Raw genomic sequence first — 19,325 nt, forward strand, 5'->3', positions numbered from 1 at the left:
TCATTAGGAAGAAACATCTACTGTACACATGCCATTTCTGTAATAGGGTATTTGTCTTATACGTGTGTTAACTTTTTGGATTTAGCATGAGCACATCATTTTTTATGAGGGTGCAAATGAGTGGTTTAAGTCTTTGGTAGAAAATCAAGAATATGGGACAATTCATTTCAAAGCAGAACTTTAAGGGCATACAGATTTTAAAAATCCTTAATAATTTGTAATAATATTTAAGGGATCAATAATCAGAGAATAAACTTTTGATAATGGACAAAAAAACTAGGTGGATGATGAAAGCTGCTCTGGATACACTGTAAACCTAGTTTTCAAAATAAATAAATAATCTGCTAGAAATTCATTTCAAGAATGCTTGGAGAAGCTGGAGATGGTTACTAAATTAACCCGACCAGGAAGTGGTCTTTTCCTGTACAGCAAGATTGTGGTATTAAGTACCTTCATTCTAATTACATCTTTAAAATAAGGAAGTTGAATTTTTAAAGCAGCAAATCCTATTGGGGACAATAACAGCTAGGAAACAGTTGATTATCTAATAAGATGCTGATGAGGGCAAGGACTATGCTAACTGGGGAAACAAACACCAGTGCAAAGAGTTAACACAAAAAAAGGGATCTGTTAATGCACAACAGATCCAAATTCAGATAGTCTGAAATTCAGGTGTTTTATAGAATTGGCTAGCTGCAAATTTTCTGATCAGAGCTCTGTTTATTAATGTATCGGTCTCTCTTCCCACATTCTGAATTAACCCAACTCAGTCTGTGTCTGAATTATCTTTGGAAACATCAAAGAAAAAAAATTGGCAATTAGAACAAATAATTCAAATCCAAAATCTGGTATGATCTTGCTCCTAAAAGGTACTAAATTCAGACACCCTAGTTTTGCAAATTAGAAAACAATGGGTGATAAGAAATGGGAAACCCAGCCTCACCTTTCCCTTAACTGGATTTCTTAATCTGCCTTAACACCAGTAGTGGAGAGTTCTGCATTGGTTCTTAAGATTCTGTGGCTATTAAATAACCAGACATGCTACAGGCCTTAGAGTATTGACATAAAATGTCAACAATTTTTCTTCCCACAGCTGCTGCTTGACCTGTTGAATTTCTCCAGATCCAAATACTGCCTTTGCATTGCTAACATTGCAAAATTAATTTTGTTCAGATAATGATACTTTCAGAAATACTTTTCCTGGGAGGTCTTAGCACTTTTCTCAGCAGACACAAGTGTAGATTCAGAAGACTTTGCACAATTACTTTTGACTGCCTAGTCCTTGCTCTGTAAATATGACTATAATATTTTTAGTGATGCAATTTTATCTCCCTCCATTACCAATTTCCATTTAATATTCAATTATATTTGGCATTAATGGAAATTTACAAACAGCACAGCAATCATTGATGTAATTGTCAAAATCTAGGCATTTCTCTTACAAAAGGAAAACTCAGTTAACAGCAATGATACCATTGCTGCCCTATCTGAGATCAACTCAATCAGAAGACTAGACAGAAATCCTGGGTCATCCCCAATCAAGCTGATTTAAAACCACATTAATCCACTCAGCCATCAAGGAATCAAAAACAATAGGTTGTACATTGACCCAAGCTCACGAGCAAGGTATTTTGCATCAGAATAAAAAAAAACATTTACGGGAGGCACCATCTCAATCTAATTATTTATAGAAGAGCAAAGAATGTGGACAGTCTTATCCAACCTCTTGTGGGTCTGTCTGCTTTTCATGCATTACATCTTCTTTAAAGAAAGGTTTGTTTACTTTAAAGAAAACTTTTGAAGAGCAGAAGCTGCCTTGCATGCATCAGATTTATCTACTTCATCACAACTGTAACGGCATTTTTGCACTGGTACCAACTGATTTATGAATGTAAGGGACAAATATGAGAAACAGAGTCATCAAGGAGCACTTAATGTTTATTGTTAATCCTCAGTTAAATGTCCGATTATTGAAAAAACACATGCACACGTGTACAGAAAAAAAATCAACACAAAAGCTTGGTTAGTAATGCAAGTTTTGGCCTTGAAAATAAAGTATGAGCCAATGCTCCCTGCTGACAATTTTAGCAGTAGGAAAGAATTTAAACACAAGGGAAGGAAAATGACAATTTAGAGTATAAAGAGAATGGGGGTAAAGTTGAAAACACAAGGTATTTAAGTTGGAGGTTAGAAATCACTCAATTTTGATTATTCTTGGCAAGGGTACAAGCAAGGTATCATGAGAACTTACAAAAATGAAAGTGGGATTCAAATCTCCAAAGTTTAAAGTGTTCACAGATTTAAAGAACAATGTTGGTATTATCATTCTTCAGTGAAGGGAGAGCCACAAATATTAGTAAGAATGTCCATAGTCAAGATGACAATGAGATTGAAGCTCTGATTAAAAGGTTCTGTATACTTACACAAATAATATAGTATTGTAAAGATGGGAACTCAAAATGTTAAACAATAAAAATCAATGTGACTAAGGCTGATGAGTTGAGAATGGGGAGGAAACAGCTTGTTTGTAGAACCCAGAGTTGGAACTTATATATTAAAAAAAAGCCTTTAGCTGTCATGCTAGCCACATCAAATGCTGATACTCTGATTGGAGAGGGGTTGGTATTAAATGCATCAAAGTCTTTGTAGATCTTGTACAACAATATTCACTTAAAGTTCAAAATCAGAATACCCATGTGTTCATGATACAAGCAACAATATAATAAATCACCATATTCTGGAAGAAAATGGATGTTGTTAAAATAAAATTAACATGAACATGTTTCAAAATACAATAGGCCAACATTAAGATACTGAAGCAATAGCAAAGAACAGGGGTAAATAGAAATTTTAATGATGAGTTGAAAATTCATTTGCAGGAATAAAACAAAGTGTATTATAAATAGACTAGAAAGGAGAAATTTGAGAGCAATTTGCCACCTAAATTTCTCTTTCAAGATGCTAATTAACTTATTTGCTTTCCTGTTGGAACTGAACAAGTATAAGTGGTTTTATTTCCCTGCAGTACCTGTACTGTACTTGACCTGGCAATTCACTAACTTGCCACTGGATGTATAATAATACATTCTTTAGATTGGTGAGAAAATGTTGGCAACCTAACTCATGTTTCTAATACAGGGTAAAAATCATAGCATGTCTTTTTCACAGAATGCAGATTTATAGAAGCAAATTCAATATATTAAAACATTGAAATAAATGTGGACTGAATTATTTTGAACAAACTCTCAGGTGCACTGTCAAATCCAATTTACTTAAAAAAAACCTCTCCTAGTTATTATATAAAGATTTTGTCTCACTCCACCTAAGACCAATAATCACACAGCAACTGCAGTATAAATACATACAAAATGCAAAATATGTCAGTCATCAGCATACTGCAACTTTACATAATGACATTTGGAAGATGTTAGGATTAGAAATAGATGGATAAAGTTTATAAATATCACTAATTTGCATTAAATTTTGTTCACATTGACAAATATTTAAGTGATTGTAGTGACAAATTTTAAAATGAAAATAGCTATTGAGGTTTTTTTTTAAATGCAATTTACTTTAAATCTAATTTTAAAAATTCAGCTCCAATTTGGAGACAATTAACTGTTTTGTTTGAGCATCTCAACAGCAAACGTTTAAAACGTAAAGGCAAAATAAACTCATCATTTGGTACACATCCTCAGTTATACCTGTAAACATCTGTACACAGTCTATTTCCCCCCACATGGCATTCACACATTCTTTGGTTTCTATTCAAGAGATTTCCTTTAACAAATGGATTCTACAAACTTAAAATCATTCTAACTTAACTTTTTTTTGCTCTAGTTGAATAATAACACTTCAAGAATTCAAGCAATGTTAAAAGTAAATTAACATAGTATGAGGAAATTCATGTGGAGCACATGAGACAGCATGGACTAAATAGCCTGGTTTACATTTTACATCAATCCTTTTGAGCAAACTTTTCATCTGATTCTCAATTCCTTACCAGTGGAAATAATGCATTTAATTATGTAACTAATGTTATTCTTTTTGATGGCTTCCCTCAATTGCTCCTAGAATTAACAATCAATTACACCTCCTCTCACACTTCACTTGGACTTGCTCTTGATAATTGAATTAACAAAAAAAATTGGTCAGATTTTAAGAAACTCTTGCAGGAACACAAGACTGTAGTTATTAAGAGAACAGAGAAGTTTAAGTATCTTTGAAAAGTACATACTGAGGTGCAACTGACAAACTTGCGAGAAAGCCAAATACAGTAAATCTACTGATCATTGCCAATAAGTACCAGGATGCAAGGAAGTAACTCAAGGAATAAATGCAACAAAGAATCAGTGTCTCGATGATGCATACATTTTATGTACTGCTTTTTAAGCTTGAAAACAGTTGAAATATCTTAAGACTTCAAAGCATCCCAGATCATTTTGTTGTCACCTGGTTATATTTCTCAATGTTTGGCAATAGATACAAAACTATTTAGCTTTGCAAATGCAAAATTACAGCACCAGTTATAAGAAATTAAATAATTTCTATACAATATACAATATTGGCAATCTTCAAAAAACAGAATTTAATTTTGTAATGACACTTTAATAGTTCAAAGATAAAACAACATACTCAGGTCAGAAGCAACCACTGATTATATCATAGTAGGACAAAACATTCTTAAAAAGCCTCATCATTGTTTTAAATGTCAAGAGCTAGAAACATCTTTCCTGACTTCCTTAAAAATTACCTGTGGGAGAGCTGATGGAAATAGCAAGGCTGGGAGACACACTGTGAACTGACATATCTATCAGCTCATATTTTTTTTTAAAAATAAATAAACAATTATAGTGAATTTTTGGTAGCATTTGTCAGCAACTCACTTTCTCCATCATAATAAGGTCACTATATGTTAAGTTCCTTGTTCCTTATTTAGTTTCTTAATTTTTTGTGTATTTCTTTCTAACTTCCCTTTTTAATTTTGTGTGGGTAGGCTAATTTTCCCTCTTTATCCATCTCCCATTTTTGTGTTTTTGTTAAATAATTTATCTACATGGCTTTTAGTTTTTCTAATTTGCTATTTTGTTACAGTTTCTCAATTGTTGTTCCATAATTTCTTCATATTTTAAACGATATATTCAGCAAAGTGGTTGTCCTTTGCTACTTGCAGGAGGATATGCACAGGCAAAATACATAGACAAGTTTATCAACTTCACTCTTACTCATTCCCTTCCACCACCCTTATTCCTTTTGGAAAATTCCATTTGTATTTTCTTTCAAATTTTCAAAATTACACATAAGCAGAAGTCATGATCTTATTAGAAAATTAGATTAGAAAAGAAAAACAAGGTTGCAAGGAAAATGGATAATAGGAGATGTCACTGGTGAAATATTAGTGTATTGTTGTGTAGGACAAATCCCTACACAAAAATCTGCATTTCACACAATTTTACTATCATTTCCATTTCCTTTTTTAAAGTTCTATAATTTAATTTCTGATTTCATTTCCTAGTCCATTCAATTGCCGCTTCATTTCCTAGTTGATTCAAAAACACTAAGAAGGTTGGTCTATGCCTTAGTATTTAAGGATAAATTTTACACTACAGTTAATGCTCAAGATAGAAATGTGATACTTGGCTATTTTAGGCTTCCATCATTGATCCTACCTCAGGTTAGTAGAGGTCTTTTAAAAGGCATTTTGTCTTCAACAGGTGCCTCAAGCATCTTAGTTGTTTCACATTAAGTAGGAATTAGAGCTGTTCTAGCAATTTAATTGAACATTCCCTACCGTACAAAATGAGAGTTTTCATAATGTTTTTGATTTGGACAATGTGTACTCTAAGTCTACCATTTTCAAATTGACCCAAGGCTTCCCAATCTAATTTTGAGCATAACCAAGATGGCAAGAATGCTGGCATCATCTTTCCCTGGATTCGGATGAGTGCTACACAGTTAAGTGCATTGTGCACTCGAGTGACATTTGACAGCTTAGTCCACAATTTCCATAACTTGCTGTTTTCATAATTAATTTCCTATGCACCAGTCAAGTAATACTTTTAAAAGAGTTTCCTGGTGTTATATAGAACCTCTCCACCTTTCACAAGCAGCTCAATCCTTTTCAAACAAATGTCTAGTTTTGCCACAACCTACTGCACTTCATTATTCTGTACAAAACAGAATGGGAATTATTTAAATTGTATCTTGTACTTTAACTCTTTTAAGTTGAGGAACAGGAAATATCAGTATTTCTTCCAACAACTCTGAATAGCAAGTTAACAGAAAAGAATCAAAATTAAGTTTTATGTTTATATTTATTACAGCGTTGGAGAAAAGAACCGTTTCATTCAAAACCATCCCAATGAAGACAATAATTTAGCGAATTTGTAAAATTACATTTGCCAGACTTGTCTTTGTCTCAGTTTAAAATGCACGATTTCCTGGAGACTGAAATCTACAATAAAACACCAAAATTTCATCAGTATGTTCCGATCTGACTGCAAATAGGAGATTTACATACTCGGTCAGCAACTCTACAGCTAAACACAGTTAGATTGATTTGAAACACATCTAAAAAGGCAATTCATTTAGAAAGATCCTGCTATTTGCCCCATCCCTACCACCCCTCTCCCCCCCAAACAAAAACAAAGTATGTTAACATCCCATAACCTGCAGTCAGCACAATAAACACAGTTGACGTTCCTGAAAACTCTGTAAAGGGGTGCAGTAAAAACATCCCTCAATAAAACATTAGCAACAAATATTGAACACAAAACTACATTGTAGAATTTTTTTCTTTTTTATAACCAGACTACAGGGTAAGAAACACAGAACAGCTACAATGTTATCAAGAATCAGCACAAGGGTTGTCCAGGCAAGATAATATTTTACATAACTTGATACACATTGTATAGAATTGGGGTTAAACAAAAGACCATCTGCAGGTAGTGTGTAATTGTACAGAGATCCCAGCACGATTGTAGTGCCACTACAACTGTTTTATTTTCATCTAGTTCAATCAAGTCTGTAGTTGTCTCACGCACAGAGGTTTCCTCTGGGTCAATAAAGTAACAGAGGAATGAAGCAATCCAGATTCGAGGTGTGCACATACGTGTGGGTACTGGGAAGCGCACGTGTATGTGTGTGGGAGGGGGAGGGGGAAGTGGGTGTGTGGATGGTTGGAGAAAAGAGGGAGTTAGGAAAAAAATATATGCTCCTCTGAAACTGGAACCCACTTGGCATATCATCGTTCAGCTACACAGGTATGGAACAAGCCATTGATTAACACCTTGCACCTGGAGGGGAAGGCTCACAGAAGCAAGAAAAAAATCTGTGCCACCTAAAAAGGGCCTTCGAAAGTAAACCACATTGTGTAAATGTCCCAGTTAAAATGGCTACAATATGGACAACATCAGATCTTATACCTAGACTAGCGCCTTATTCAGTTCAGCACAAAGATACATGGGTTCAGAGGATGAAGCGGAAGAGGTCTGTTCGGGTGCTAGAGGCGTTTAAATTTTTTTTCTTTGCTTCAAAAAGATGAGATGTGTAACGTACAGTCCTTCCAGGAGAAGGGTTTTATGTCTTGAATCTTTTGTTTTTGTCCTTCATGTTTATGGAATTAAAGAAGTTCAGCCTTTTTATTGCGTGAAACTCAAAATTGGGGTTTTGCCCCCAGTTCCTCGTCAACACGTTGAACTGCTTCTTGCATACGTTCTTTAATCTTCCAAAGGGCAGCTGTCTCATCATTCTGGTCCTGGAGAAGGGGGAAGGGGAAAAATCACACGCTCATCGTCATGCTGGGGGAATACTGAAAGAAAGTGACAAGGATTACATGGGTTGGAACCATACATCTTGTAGCATCTGGGTTCTACTAAACATGGCAAACTGCAAACAGTTTGCTGAAACTGACCTCAATATTACATTGCAATTTAATCTCCACTAAAGTGGAGGAAGTAATTCATTAAAAGAACATTTTTTATCATCATTTGAGAGAAAAAAATGCACAACTGAGTTATGGATTATTGCCAATGAGTGTGGGAACTCTAAAACAGGACATGAGAATAACATCACCTGTCATTAGCTTCCTCCCACTCTTTCTTTCTGTCCCTCCAATCTGACCCACGTCCACAACAGAGTTATCACTCAACTGGCATGGTTTTTAGCTCATCATTAACTTACGAAACAAAAACCATCTTAAAGTTTTCCACTCCTAATTCAATGTTTTTGATGCTTTGCTTATTTCCACTCATAGCTAATTAATTCACAACCATTTGCTTCATCAAAACCACATAGTAAGTAACCTTTTCCACTGCTCAGTTATGCAATAGCCTACTGAAGAAAACTGGAGATCTTTTAAGTCATGGTTGATCCCGTAATGAAAAATTGTTGGTGTATTCAAAAAACATAAGTTAAACATTTAATTCATGGGAAAAATCTATAATTTCATTTAAAAGCAAAGTGACTAATGATTTGTCAAAGCAAACTTGTTTTTGTTAGAGGATCTATTCAGTGGATATGAGGCACAAGAGCAAAGTCTAATCCTATTATTGCCCTAAGGGCCACCATTTTGACCCCTTTCTCCCTTTTTAGCTTGAATATTCTGTGACCAGGAGCTCCTTCTGCCACATAGTCTGAGATTTGCTGCTTCTTAAAAACAAGTAAACTTAATCACAACCTTCTTGCTCTGTACTGTTAAACTTGATTTTGATCTGGAAGGAGGTTATCAGTCAAGTCATCAAGAATGGTTTTGCCCTTTTATAAGCTTTAATATAAACCGCTTTGTGTGAACTCATTTTATTATAATCAAACTTAAAACATTATTGCAGTTTAAAAGTCTCAGGAACCACACACCAGAAAAAAAACCATGAGTGACATTAGCTCACTGAGTAAAATCTGCAATGGTTATTTGTGCTAAAATGAACTTAACTCTGGTAATCTCACATACTCACATTATCATTTTGGAAGGAGTGAAGAAAATTGCCTCCTAATTCACCGTCATCTCTCGGAGTGCCTGGAGGATTGGTAATGCTGCTCATGTTGTTGGGAGAGTTCTGGAAAGAACAATAATTTCACTCATAAAAACACAAGCGTTTCTCTCCCATAGACAAAACCAAGTAAACAACAATTCAAATTTCAAAGTAAAATTTATTATCAGAGTGGATACATGTCACCACATACAACCCTGAGATTCTTTCTCTGCAGGCACACAGCTATTAAATGGCAGTCTTAAATTTCAGAACTCTTCATTCTAAATTTATGCCTTCATAAGATTGGTTGTCATGTTGCCTTCAATGGGGTGCCTCACGATCAGGTTTTAATCTCATCACGTGTTCTATCAGCCATGAAGGACATTGCGCGACAGCACACATTCTGGAGAGAAGTCGTAGCTTATAATATACATATTTGAAAATAGAAGCCAATAATAAGGCATTCCAGCTTCTGTCACAGCAGAGGTTCTTAATCCACAAGGTGGGATCTTAGCTTGTATGACATCCTACAACAGTGCTGACCCTAAAGTCAAAAGCACAAATCCCTGCTGACACTAAATCTGATACAGAGAAAAGTTTTGGAACTGCTTGGGGATCATCTGTAAGGTTAATATCACAAAGATGGTACAGATGAGCAGTTCAATGGGAAAAAACAAATGCAGAAGGCAAGCCCAGAAGCTAATGAGAAGACAGCAGGTGCTGCACTGACAGAACTAAATGTATAAAACGGGATGGAATTATGGGAAAAAAATTAAAGAATCTTGAGATCCAGAAGACATGGAGAATTGGAATATCCGAAAAGTGATACAAAAATCTGATTGTTTACAAAGAAAGCTCTAAAGTAATCTGAGGAACTACTATGTATTTTCCATGGGGTATTTTTAAATCAATGTTATTGCCAGAATTTCAATTGGATACAGAAAAGGCATCTAATAAAAGGCAATGTTACAATTGCCCTAGGGGATTTCAAAATGCATGTAGATTGGGAAAAACTGGTTGGTGCTGGATGCCAAGAGAAGGCATTTAGAAAGTGCCTCTGAGATGCCTTTTTAGATCAGCTTGTGGTTGAGCCCACTAGGAGAAAGGCAATTTTGGATCGGGTGTTGTGTGATGAACTAGATTTGATTAGGGAGCTTAAGGTAAAAGAACTTTTGGGAGGCAGTGATCATAATATGATAAAATTCATCTTGTAGTTTGACAGAGGGGAAGATAAAGTCAAATGTATCAGTATTACAGTGGAGTAAAGGGAATTACAGAGACATGAAAGAGGAGCTGGCTAAAGTTGATTGGAAGGGGAATATTAACAGGGATGACAGCAGAAAAGCAATGGCTGGAATTTCTGGGGGCTATTTGGAAAGTGCAGGATAGATACATGCCAATGATGATGTACTCTAAAGGGAAGATGGTGCAACTGTGGCTGATAAGAGAAGTCAAAGACAGAATAAAAGGAAAGGAGCAGGCATATAATACAGTAAAAATTAACGGAAAGAGGCCTGAGAAATTTTTAAAACCAACAGAAGGCAACTAAAAAATATAGAGAAAAGATGAAATATGAAGGTAAGCTAGTCAATAGTATCAAAGAAGATACCAAGTTTTTTCCAAATATTTAAAGAGTAGAAGTGAGGCTAGTGTGGATTTTGGACCAGTGGAGCAGTAGTAATGGGGGACAAGGAAATGGCAGACAAACTCAATAAATATTTTGCATCAGTCTTCACTGTGGAAGACACTAGCAGTATGCCAGAAATCGAGAGTATCAGGGGACTGAAGTGAGTGTAGTTGCTATTACTAAGGAGAAGGTGCTTGGGAATCTGAAAGGTCTGAAGATGGATGTCACCTGGACCAGATGAGAGTTCCAAAAGGGGTAGCTGAAGAGATTGGGGAGGCATTAGTAATTATCTTTCAAGAATCACTAATTTCTGGAATGGTTCCAGAGGACTGTAAAATTGCAGATATCACTCCATTCTTCAAGAAAAGAGGGAGGCAGAAGAAAGGAAATTATAGGCCAGTTAGCCTGTCTTCAGTGGTGAAAAGATTTTGGAGTCCATTATTAAAGGGTGAATTTTTAGGTTACTTGGAGTCGCATGACAAAACAGGCCAAAATCAGCATGGTTTCCTTAAGGGGAAAACTTGCTTAACAAATCTGTTGGAATTCTTCCCAGGAAGTAACAGGTAGGATAGACAAAGGAAAGTCAGTGAATGTTGTTTATTTGGATTTTCAAAAGGCCTTTGACAAGGTGCTACACATGAGGCTGCTTAACAAGATAAGAGCCCATGGTAATTACAGGAAACATACCAGCACGGATAGAAGATTGACTGACTGTCAGGAGGCAAAGAGTCGGAATAAAGGAGGCCTTTTCTGCTTGGCTGCCAGTGTCAGTGGTGTTCCACAGGGTTCAGTATTGGGACCACTTGGGAACTGATGGATTGGTGTGGCCATGTTTATTGAAGCTATGAACATTCATGGTGGGGCAGATAGTGTTAAGGATGCAGGGAGTCTGCAGAAGGACTTGGACAGAATGGGCAAAGAAGTGGCAAATGGAACACAGTATAGAGAATTGTATGGTCGGGCACTGGTAGAAGGAATAAAGGCGTAGACTACTTTTTAAATAGGAAGAAAATTCAAAAAATTAAGTTGCAAATAGACTTGGGAGTCCTAGTGAAGGATTCCCTAAATGTTAACTTGCAGGTTAAGCTGGTGGCAAGGAAGGCAAATGCAATGTTAGCATTCATTTCAAGAGGACTAGAATTTAAAAGTAAGGATGTAACACTGAGGCTTTGTAAGGCATTGGTCAGAACACAACAGTACTGTGAGCAGTTTTGGGCTCTTTATGTAAGGAAAAAATATCCTAGCATTGTAGAAAGTGCACAAGAATGATCCCGGGAATGAAAAGGTTAACTTACAGTACGAGGAGCATTTGATGGCTCTGGACCTATACTCACTGAGGTTTCGAAGAATGGAGGAAATCTCACTGAAACCTATTAAATACTGAAAGGTCTAGACAGAGTGGATGTGGAGAGGATGTTTCTTATACTGCGAGAGTCTAGCACAGCCTCAGAATAGAGGGACGTCTATTTAGAACAGAGACAAGAATCAATTTCATTAGCTAGAGGGCTGTTGAACCTGTGGAATTCATTGCCACAGACAGTTGTGGAGGCCAAATCAATAAATCAATCATGATGGAATGGTGGAGCAGACTCGACGGGCTGAGTCCCCTAATTCTGCCCCTGTGTCTTATGGTCTAAGATTTCAAACTCTCTTACAGATGATGTGGACTCATACACCAGGGCTTTTGTGAAATGCAGTTCTTCCACTGCTTGAGAGCCCTGCCACCATGTTATCCACTATTTTAACAGTCTTCAACCACTGGAACTTTCTCTGTTACACCAGCTCCTCTGATTTCTCGTCTTTTTGAGGACTGTATAATCAACATCACATTCATGCCTCTTTTGCATCAGTTATTTATCTACATTTTATTCTTCCCACTTCCCCCTCTCATCTTTTTAATTTGATATTTGATCACCTTTCCACACACAATCCTGACCTCTTTCCTTCGCCGTGTAATGTTATGCAGACTCTTTGCACTCGGTTTGCCCCAACTCAGATTGCACATAGGGGAAATATTTGTCACTAGCTCAGAATGTGGTCAGGGGAAGTGAAGTAAATCAAAACAGTCCTCAAGGGATTCAACTTTATCTGCACATTTACACAGATATGTGTAGGCAAGATATGAATGCAAGTGCATGTTGGGATGATTGACGCATCTCCTCTGGAGATTCTCAATTCATATGCATGATCCAAATAACGAAAATAAATGCAGTAGTTCTTCCAAACCAGTTCAATGCACTGATATTAAACACTAGAAGGGAACTGAATGTGTGCAGCCAAGATCTACATTCCAACATGTGGATCTTTCCCACAACAGTTAGTTCTGTTCAGTATAAAATTCCCAACATTACAGATCCCCAAAGACCCTTCAACTCCAATGACCTTTCGGTTTTGGTCAAAGATTTTAATCTAGCAACTTCCAATGAATTTTTCTATTATATTAATTATTATACTTTGTATTAAAAGTTATGGCCAGACTCATACCTTGGGGATTCCGTCCATGTCGCCTGACCCTGAGGAGAGTAAAAGCAAACATTTATCTGACAGCACATGCTCATGATAGAAAAATACTGAAAATTAACTTCTACAATACAAGATTTAATGACTAGTTTCATTTTCCACTCGCACATGCATACAAACTCAACAATTACCTGTTGGTTCAAGTACCTTTTCTGCAGCTAAGGACCAAGAAGCTACCTTAAAGAAATTTCCTCTTTTGCTGAAAAGGCTTCAGTATTCCTTTATGATTATTCCTGGTAGGAAAGCAACTTACCTAATGATCCATTCATGTGATGTGGCTCAATTCCTCCCATTCCACCCATGGGACCTTCAGAGCCAGGACCCAATGGGAACTGAAAGCAAAACAAAGCACATTTGAAAATGTCGCATGCCAACAATTTCTATGGCTAATACAGTTAAGCAAAAATATTGTGCAAACATCAAGCTTCTGAAGGAGTCCAGCAGGTGAGGCAGCACCCTTTTTTTAAAATTGATCCATATGAGAGAATCTACAGCTTTGTATCTCCATGAAGTATTGTACCGATGAAGATGACCACCCAGGAATTAACTCTGGTTGAACAGACACAAACTTGAAGCTACAATTAATGGCCATTCCTGACAGAGAAACTGCAACTGTGATGGATATTCAATTCTACCATCAGCTTTCTCGCATCATGGCATGATCTTTCGAAGGGTTAGAATTGTTGGTGAAGAAGTTAAACTTTTAACAAATGTTCTTTGCTCCACTTTGTTGTAGACAAAAACCAGTCTCCAATTCTTAATGTACAGGTGGCCCCCGTTTTTCAAACGTTTGCTTTATGACAGCTCGCTGTTACGAATGACCTACATTAGTATCTGTTTTCGCTAACCAAAGAGGATTTTCGCTTTTACGAAGAAAAGACGCCCGCTTTATACGTGTATTTACCCCGAAAAAGATTACCATGACCGTGAAGCCTTGTGTGGGTAGTTGTGTGTGCATGCGTGTATGTGCCTATTTTTTTTTCTCCAAATCGATTTTGGCTCGCTCTTCCCTATTCTGATAAGTGAAACTACACGATACATACAATATTTCTACTTTATATAGGCTGTATATACTGCTTTTACTATATGTTTGTGTTGGCGCGTGGCCTAGTGGGCAAGGCATCAGACTAGTAACCTGAAGGACACTGGTTCGAGCCTCAGCTGAGGCAGCGTGTTTGTGTCCTTGAGCAAGACACTTAACAACACATTGCTCTGCGACGACACCGGTGCCAAGCTGCATGGGTCCTAGTGCCCTTCCCTTGGACAACATCGGTGGCATGGAGAGGGGAAGGCTTGCAGCTTGGGCTACTGCCAGTCTCCCATACAACCCTGCCCAGGCCTGCGCCCTGGAAACTCCAGGCACAGATCCATGATCTCTCGAGACCGACGGATGCCACCACCACCATATGTTTGTGTTATTTTAGGTTCTATGTGTTATTTCGTATGATTTGGTAGGTTATGTTTTGGGTCTGGGAACACTCAAAAATTTTTCCCATATAAATCAAAGGTAATTGCTTCTTCGCTTTACAACATTCCAGCTTACAAACGGTTTCATAGGAACGCTCTACCTGAGGATAGTGGGGGAAACCTGTAAAATGCAGGCAGCAATCAGTTTGAACCTGGCTGCACAGCTTTGCAAACCATGTTACAAAGCACAAGCTGCTGGCCCACAACAGGCGGCTGGCTGCCAGCCAAGAGCCCTTGTTTGCAAAGTGAAGTGACCAGGAGATTTCTTATCTGCATTAGCCAATGGGGTTATGTCACTTAGTACATCAAACTCTGTCACAAGTTGGGACATTTGTGTATTCAGAGGCTCGGCCCTCATAGCATTAATTGTGGACATTTGGGATCTTTTTCCCCAGAAGCTTCTGAGACCATCTGTGTGAGTTGCCCTATCCCAGAAAAGTTATCTGTAAAATATCATATGCAAATGATATCATTTAGAAGAAAATAGTATGAATATCAGAAGCATTGGGGATTGTTAGGAACGACAAGGAGAATGACAAAGAGATGGGGTTATAGAAAGAAGAACTAGAATTCATTCATCAATCTTTAATTTCTGCAATGGACAACTCATTCGTCTTGAACTCATTGGTATGTTCTTCAAGTTTGTAAAAATTGTACCTGGTTTGGAAATCTTTTATTGTAAGTAAATCTTTTGTAATTCAGAATTTTTTTAATTAATCAGAAATTGTTTGAGAGGGTTAAATGTGTGTTAAGAACTATTTGTCTAAATTTAGATGTGTATCATTAAAAATAAAATAAACTATGTTTAAACTATCTCCTCCTTTGTAGGAGGGGGTCTCACCATACAAGCAATGGGTATTGGAAGATAAACCTCACCGCAGAGGCTGGACAGTAAAGTAAGCTAGTCCCTGAAGAGTAGCTGGATACCACCTCCCTAAGGTGTAGCTGTAAATATCTACACTGCCTATTAAAGGTATTCACAACCCCTCCTCAGAAGTTCTCATGTTTTGTTTTACAAAACTGAATCACAGTGGATTTAATTTGGCTTTTTTGACATTGATTAACAGAAAAAGACTTTCATGTCAAAGTGGAAACAGATTTAAAGTGGCAAGTGGAAAGTGATCTAAAGTAACTACAAATATAAAACACGAAATAATTGATTGCATAAGCATTCACCCCCCCCCCCCCCTTTAATATGACACACCAAATCACCACTGGTGCAGACAACTGGTTTTAAAAGTCATGTAATTAGTTAAATAGAGATCTGTTTTTGGAGACCTATGTGCAGTCAAGGTGTTTCAATTGATTGTAGTAAAAATACACCTGTATCCGGAAGGTCCAACTGCCTGTGAGTCAGTATCCTGGCAAAAACTACACCACGAAGACAAAAGAACACACCAAGCAACTCCATGAAAAAGTTATTGAAAAGCACAAGGAGATGGATACAAGAAAATTTCCAAGTCAAGACTGGTGGTTCTTGTTTACAACAAAGCTGAGTAAAAAACATTTGTTAAAAGTTTAACTTTATCACCAACAATCCTAACCCTTAGAAAGGTCATGCCACGATGCTAGAAAGCTGACAGTGGCAATAGGCCTATCAGACCCTGGAAAATGAAGTACAGTTAAGGCAGTCATCAAGAAACAGGAAGAATATGGCATAGCTCTAAACCTGCCTAGAGCAGGCCGTCCTCAATAACTGAGTGACAGTGCAAGAAGAGGATGAGTGGGGAGGCTATCAAGAGACCTATGAGAACTCTGGAGTAGTTACAAACTTCAGTGGCTGAGATGTGAGAGACTCCACATACAACAACTGTTGCCTGGGTGCTTCACCAGTCTTTATGGGAAAGTGGCAGAAAGAAAGCCACTGTTGGAAAAAAAACTCAACATGAAATCTTGGCTTGAGTTTGCCAGAAGACAAGTGGGAGACCCTGCAGTCACCTAGAAGAAGGTTCTGTGGGCTGATGAAACCAAAATTGAGCTTTTGGCCATCGCTTTAAATGCTATGTTTGGCGTAAGCCAACCACTGTACATCACCAAAAACATAACTTCCCTACTATAAAGCATAGTGGTGGCTACATCGTGCTGTGGGGATGCTTCACTGCAGCAGGCCCTGGAAGGCTTGTGAAGGTAGAGGGCAAAATGAATGCAGCAAAATACAGGGAAATCCTGGAGGAAAACCTGATGCTATCTGCAAGAGGCCCGTGACTTGGGAAATTATTTGTTATCCAGTAAGATAATGACTCCAAGCATAAAGCCAAAGCTACACAGCAATGGCTTAAAAATGACAAAATTAATATCCTGGAGTGTTTAAGTCAGAGTCCAGACCTCAATCCAATTGAGAGTTTGTGGCTGGACTCGAAAAGGGCTATTCACTCACAATCCCCATGCAATCTGACAAAGCTTGAGCAGTTTTGTAAAGAATGGGGGGTAATTGTAGTATCCAGATGATAAGAGACCTATCCATGCAGACTCAAGGCTATAACTGCTGCCAAAGGTACATTTATTAAATACTGACTTGAAGGGGCTGAGTAATCAATTATTTTGTGTTTAATAATTGTAATAAATTTAGACCAATTTGTAGAAATTTGTCTTCACTTTGTCACCAAAGTGTCTTTCCTGTTGATCAGTGTCAAAAAAGCCAAACTAAATCCACTGTGATTCAATGTCGTAAAACAATAAAACATGAAACCTTCCAAGGGGTGGGGGGGGGGGGGGGGTGAATACATTTTATAGGCACTATATATTGGATAGGCTTAAAATCTTTTGAGTTTAGGGTTTTGCAAACAGGAAACCCAATTATATCACAAAACTAAAGCAGTCATTTCTTTCTCTTCATTGATCCTACAGGGTAATGATTTGAGAATTTCTTACATCATTCTTTTCATCTTTTCAACAGTATGAGCATCAGTTTTGTAAAGCCAAGAGAAAGTCCGCATTTTCGTTTCTGTGATCTGAATACTGTGAAGTTTTCTTTTTGTGAAAGCCGTACTCACATTTGATCGGCTTCCTCCAGGTGGAACGGGATTAATCATTGTGTACATGTTGTCACTGGAATTCGTTGAATCTGTATTTGAAGGTGAGAAAAAGACCAAAGCATATTAATTCAGCTTTCACTTACTTAGATCATACATGTGACATTTGATAGAACAAGGTTGCTTGGCTTTCCAGGTCCTTTAAAAATCAAGATTTATTTTGGTCAGGAGTTATTTGGCATTTTAGCAATAGTTTTGATTACTTTGTTCATATCATAGTGTTTACGTCAATAAGACAGGTCACTCGATCTAACAAATCCACATTGTTGCTCCACATTACCATTTTCCCCACTCATTTCCATTTAATCCCACCAACATACATATATTGGGTGGCCACTTGGTAAAGCAGCTATATCATCAGACAAGAGGGGCAACTTGGACCCCTTGGCACCTGGACAACCGCTTTAATTCTCCTGAAACTCTGAAGCCATCCCTCAGTCTGTTCTCTTTTTTTTTTGCAAAGAGTATCTAGTATCACTCAAGTGCACCCATTCAATTCTAGTACTAAACATGCATATATTGTAATTTCTTCCCAGGGTGCTATAAACTTAAAGAAACAATTCATTCAAATTGTGGCCAAATCAACATAATGTACAAATCTAGCATGATTTCTTTTGCTCTTCAATTCCATCACCCTGAACCGACTGCAACACTCCAACTAAAGCACTTTTTTTTTGAGCCATATCACCACACCAGATCAGTGATAGGAACCTAACCGGTTAAATGAAGCATCAAGGAGTAATTACTTTAATCATATCTATGGACAGAAAAATAACTGAGCCCATGTAAAGATCATCCACTTTATTACAGTGAAAGCTTTGGAATCAATCTTGTTAAAAAAAATAAGATTCAAGCGTGTTCTTTGCTTATTTAAACCAAACTCACGTACAGGCAAAAAAAAATCTGTATGTTCCTTCGGTAACCAACCAGAACAATGTATACAAATTAAAGCAGCAGCTCCAAAAATAAATCATATCAGTTTGTTCCTGAATTGCATCGCGCTTTTAAGAAAGCACTGCTTATGATCAAAAGGTTAATTTATCCTCACTGTGCAATTAAGCAGGTAATTAGACCACACTGTGAGTGCAGATGACACAATATAGGGAATTAACTTGGAGTACTTATTGTGTCCAACACATGTGGGAACCCATCAGTGGAGAATTATTAATCTCATAGTGTTGGCTTTTTCCCAGCCAGCGATGAAACTGTATGATCAGCACTTACTGATGAAAATACAAGCTACAAAAGCAGACAAGGTTCCAATCTAAAACAAAAGATTACTCCCAGGACATTTATCTTTAAATGCGGAAACAGCACACATTTTCATACGAAGTCTTGGAAAGGAATTTAAGACAAGCATGTATTTAAAATGATAACATCTGTGTCAAGAGAGACTCCTGTAATACTGTACCTGCCGGGCTGGGCATTATCGGTGTTCCTGGAGGACCTCCGCCACCAGGGGGACCCTGTGAACAAAACACATCAGCACTGAATGGGTGATCCTGCTCAAGGCAAACTGGGCTAAGGCCTTGGTAGGTCACTAATGCTCTCTATAGAATATTAGAATGTAGTCTATAGGACTTAATAGCTTTTGTTTTGAGGCCTCAAGCAAAACTGTGGGATCATTCCAACCAGAGCAGCAAATCTGCCCAAGTTACAGATGGAATTTAATCTATACTTAACAGCACTGCAACTTCCTGCTTCACTGTT

General features: G+C 37.4%; 1 protein-coding gene across 6 annotated transcripts in view; it reads right to left on the minus strand.

Annotated features, from left to right (window-relative positions):
- Window positions 1-6,295: 6,295 nt before the first annotated feature.
- The window catches only part of ssbp3a (single stranded DNA binding protein 3a), a 167,688-nt gene continuing 154,658 nt past the window's right edge, over window positions 6,296-19,325 (minus strand). For 3 of the 6 annotated variants that reach the window (XM_073063373.1, XM_073063369.1, XM_073063372.1), the window contains 6 exons: window positions 19,027-19,081; window positions 17,577-17,647; window positions 13,370-13,448; window positions 13,081-13,109; window positions 8,952-9,053; window positions 6,296-7,810 (listed from right to left, as the gene is read on the minus strand). In XM_073063373.1, the coding sequence (XP_072919474.1) occupies window positions 7,781-7,810; window positions 8,952-9,053; window positions 13,081-13,109; window positions 13,370-13,448; window positions 17,577-17,647; window positions 19,027-19,081 (366 nt within the window). In that variant the 3' untranslated portion in view covers window positions 6,296-7,780. The remainder of the gene's footprint in view (window positions 7,811-8,951; window positions 9,054-13,080; window positions 13,110-13,369; window positions 13,449-17,576; window positions 17,648-19,026; window positions 19,082-19,325) is intronic. The other 3 variants (XM_073063371.1, XM_073063370.1, XM_073063368.1) reach the window with 1 other exon arrangement.

Source organism: Hemitrygon akajei, chromosome 12 (genome assembly GCF_048418815.1).
Source record: "Hemitrygon akajei chromosome 12, sHemAka1.3, whole genome shotgun sequence".
Taxonomy (NCBI): Eukaryota; Metazoa; Chordata; class Chondrichthyes; order Myliobatiformes; family Dasyatidae; genus Hemitrygon; species Hemitrygon akajei.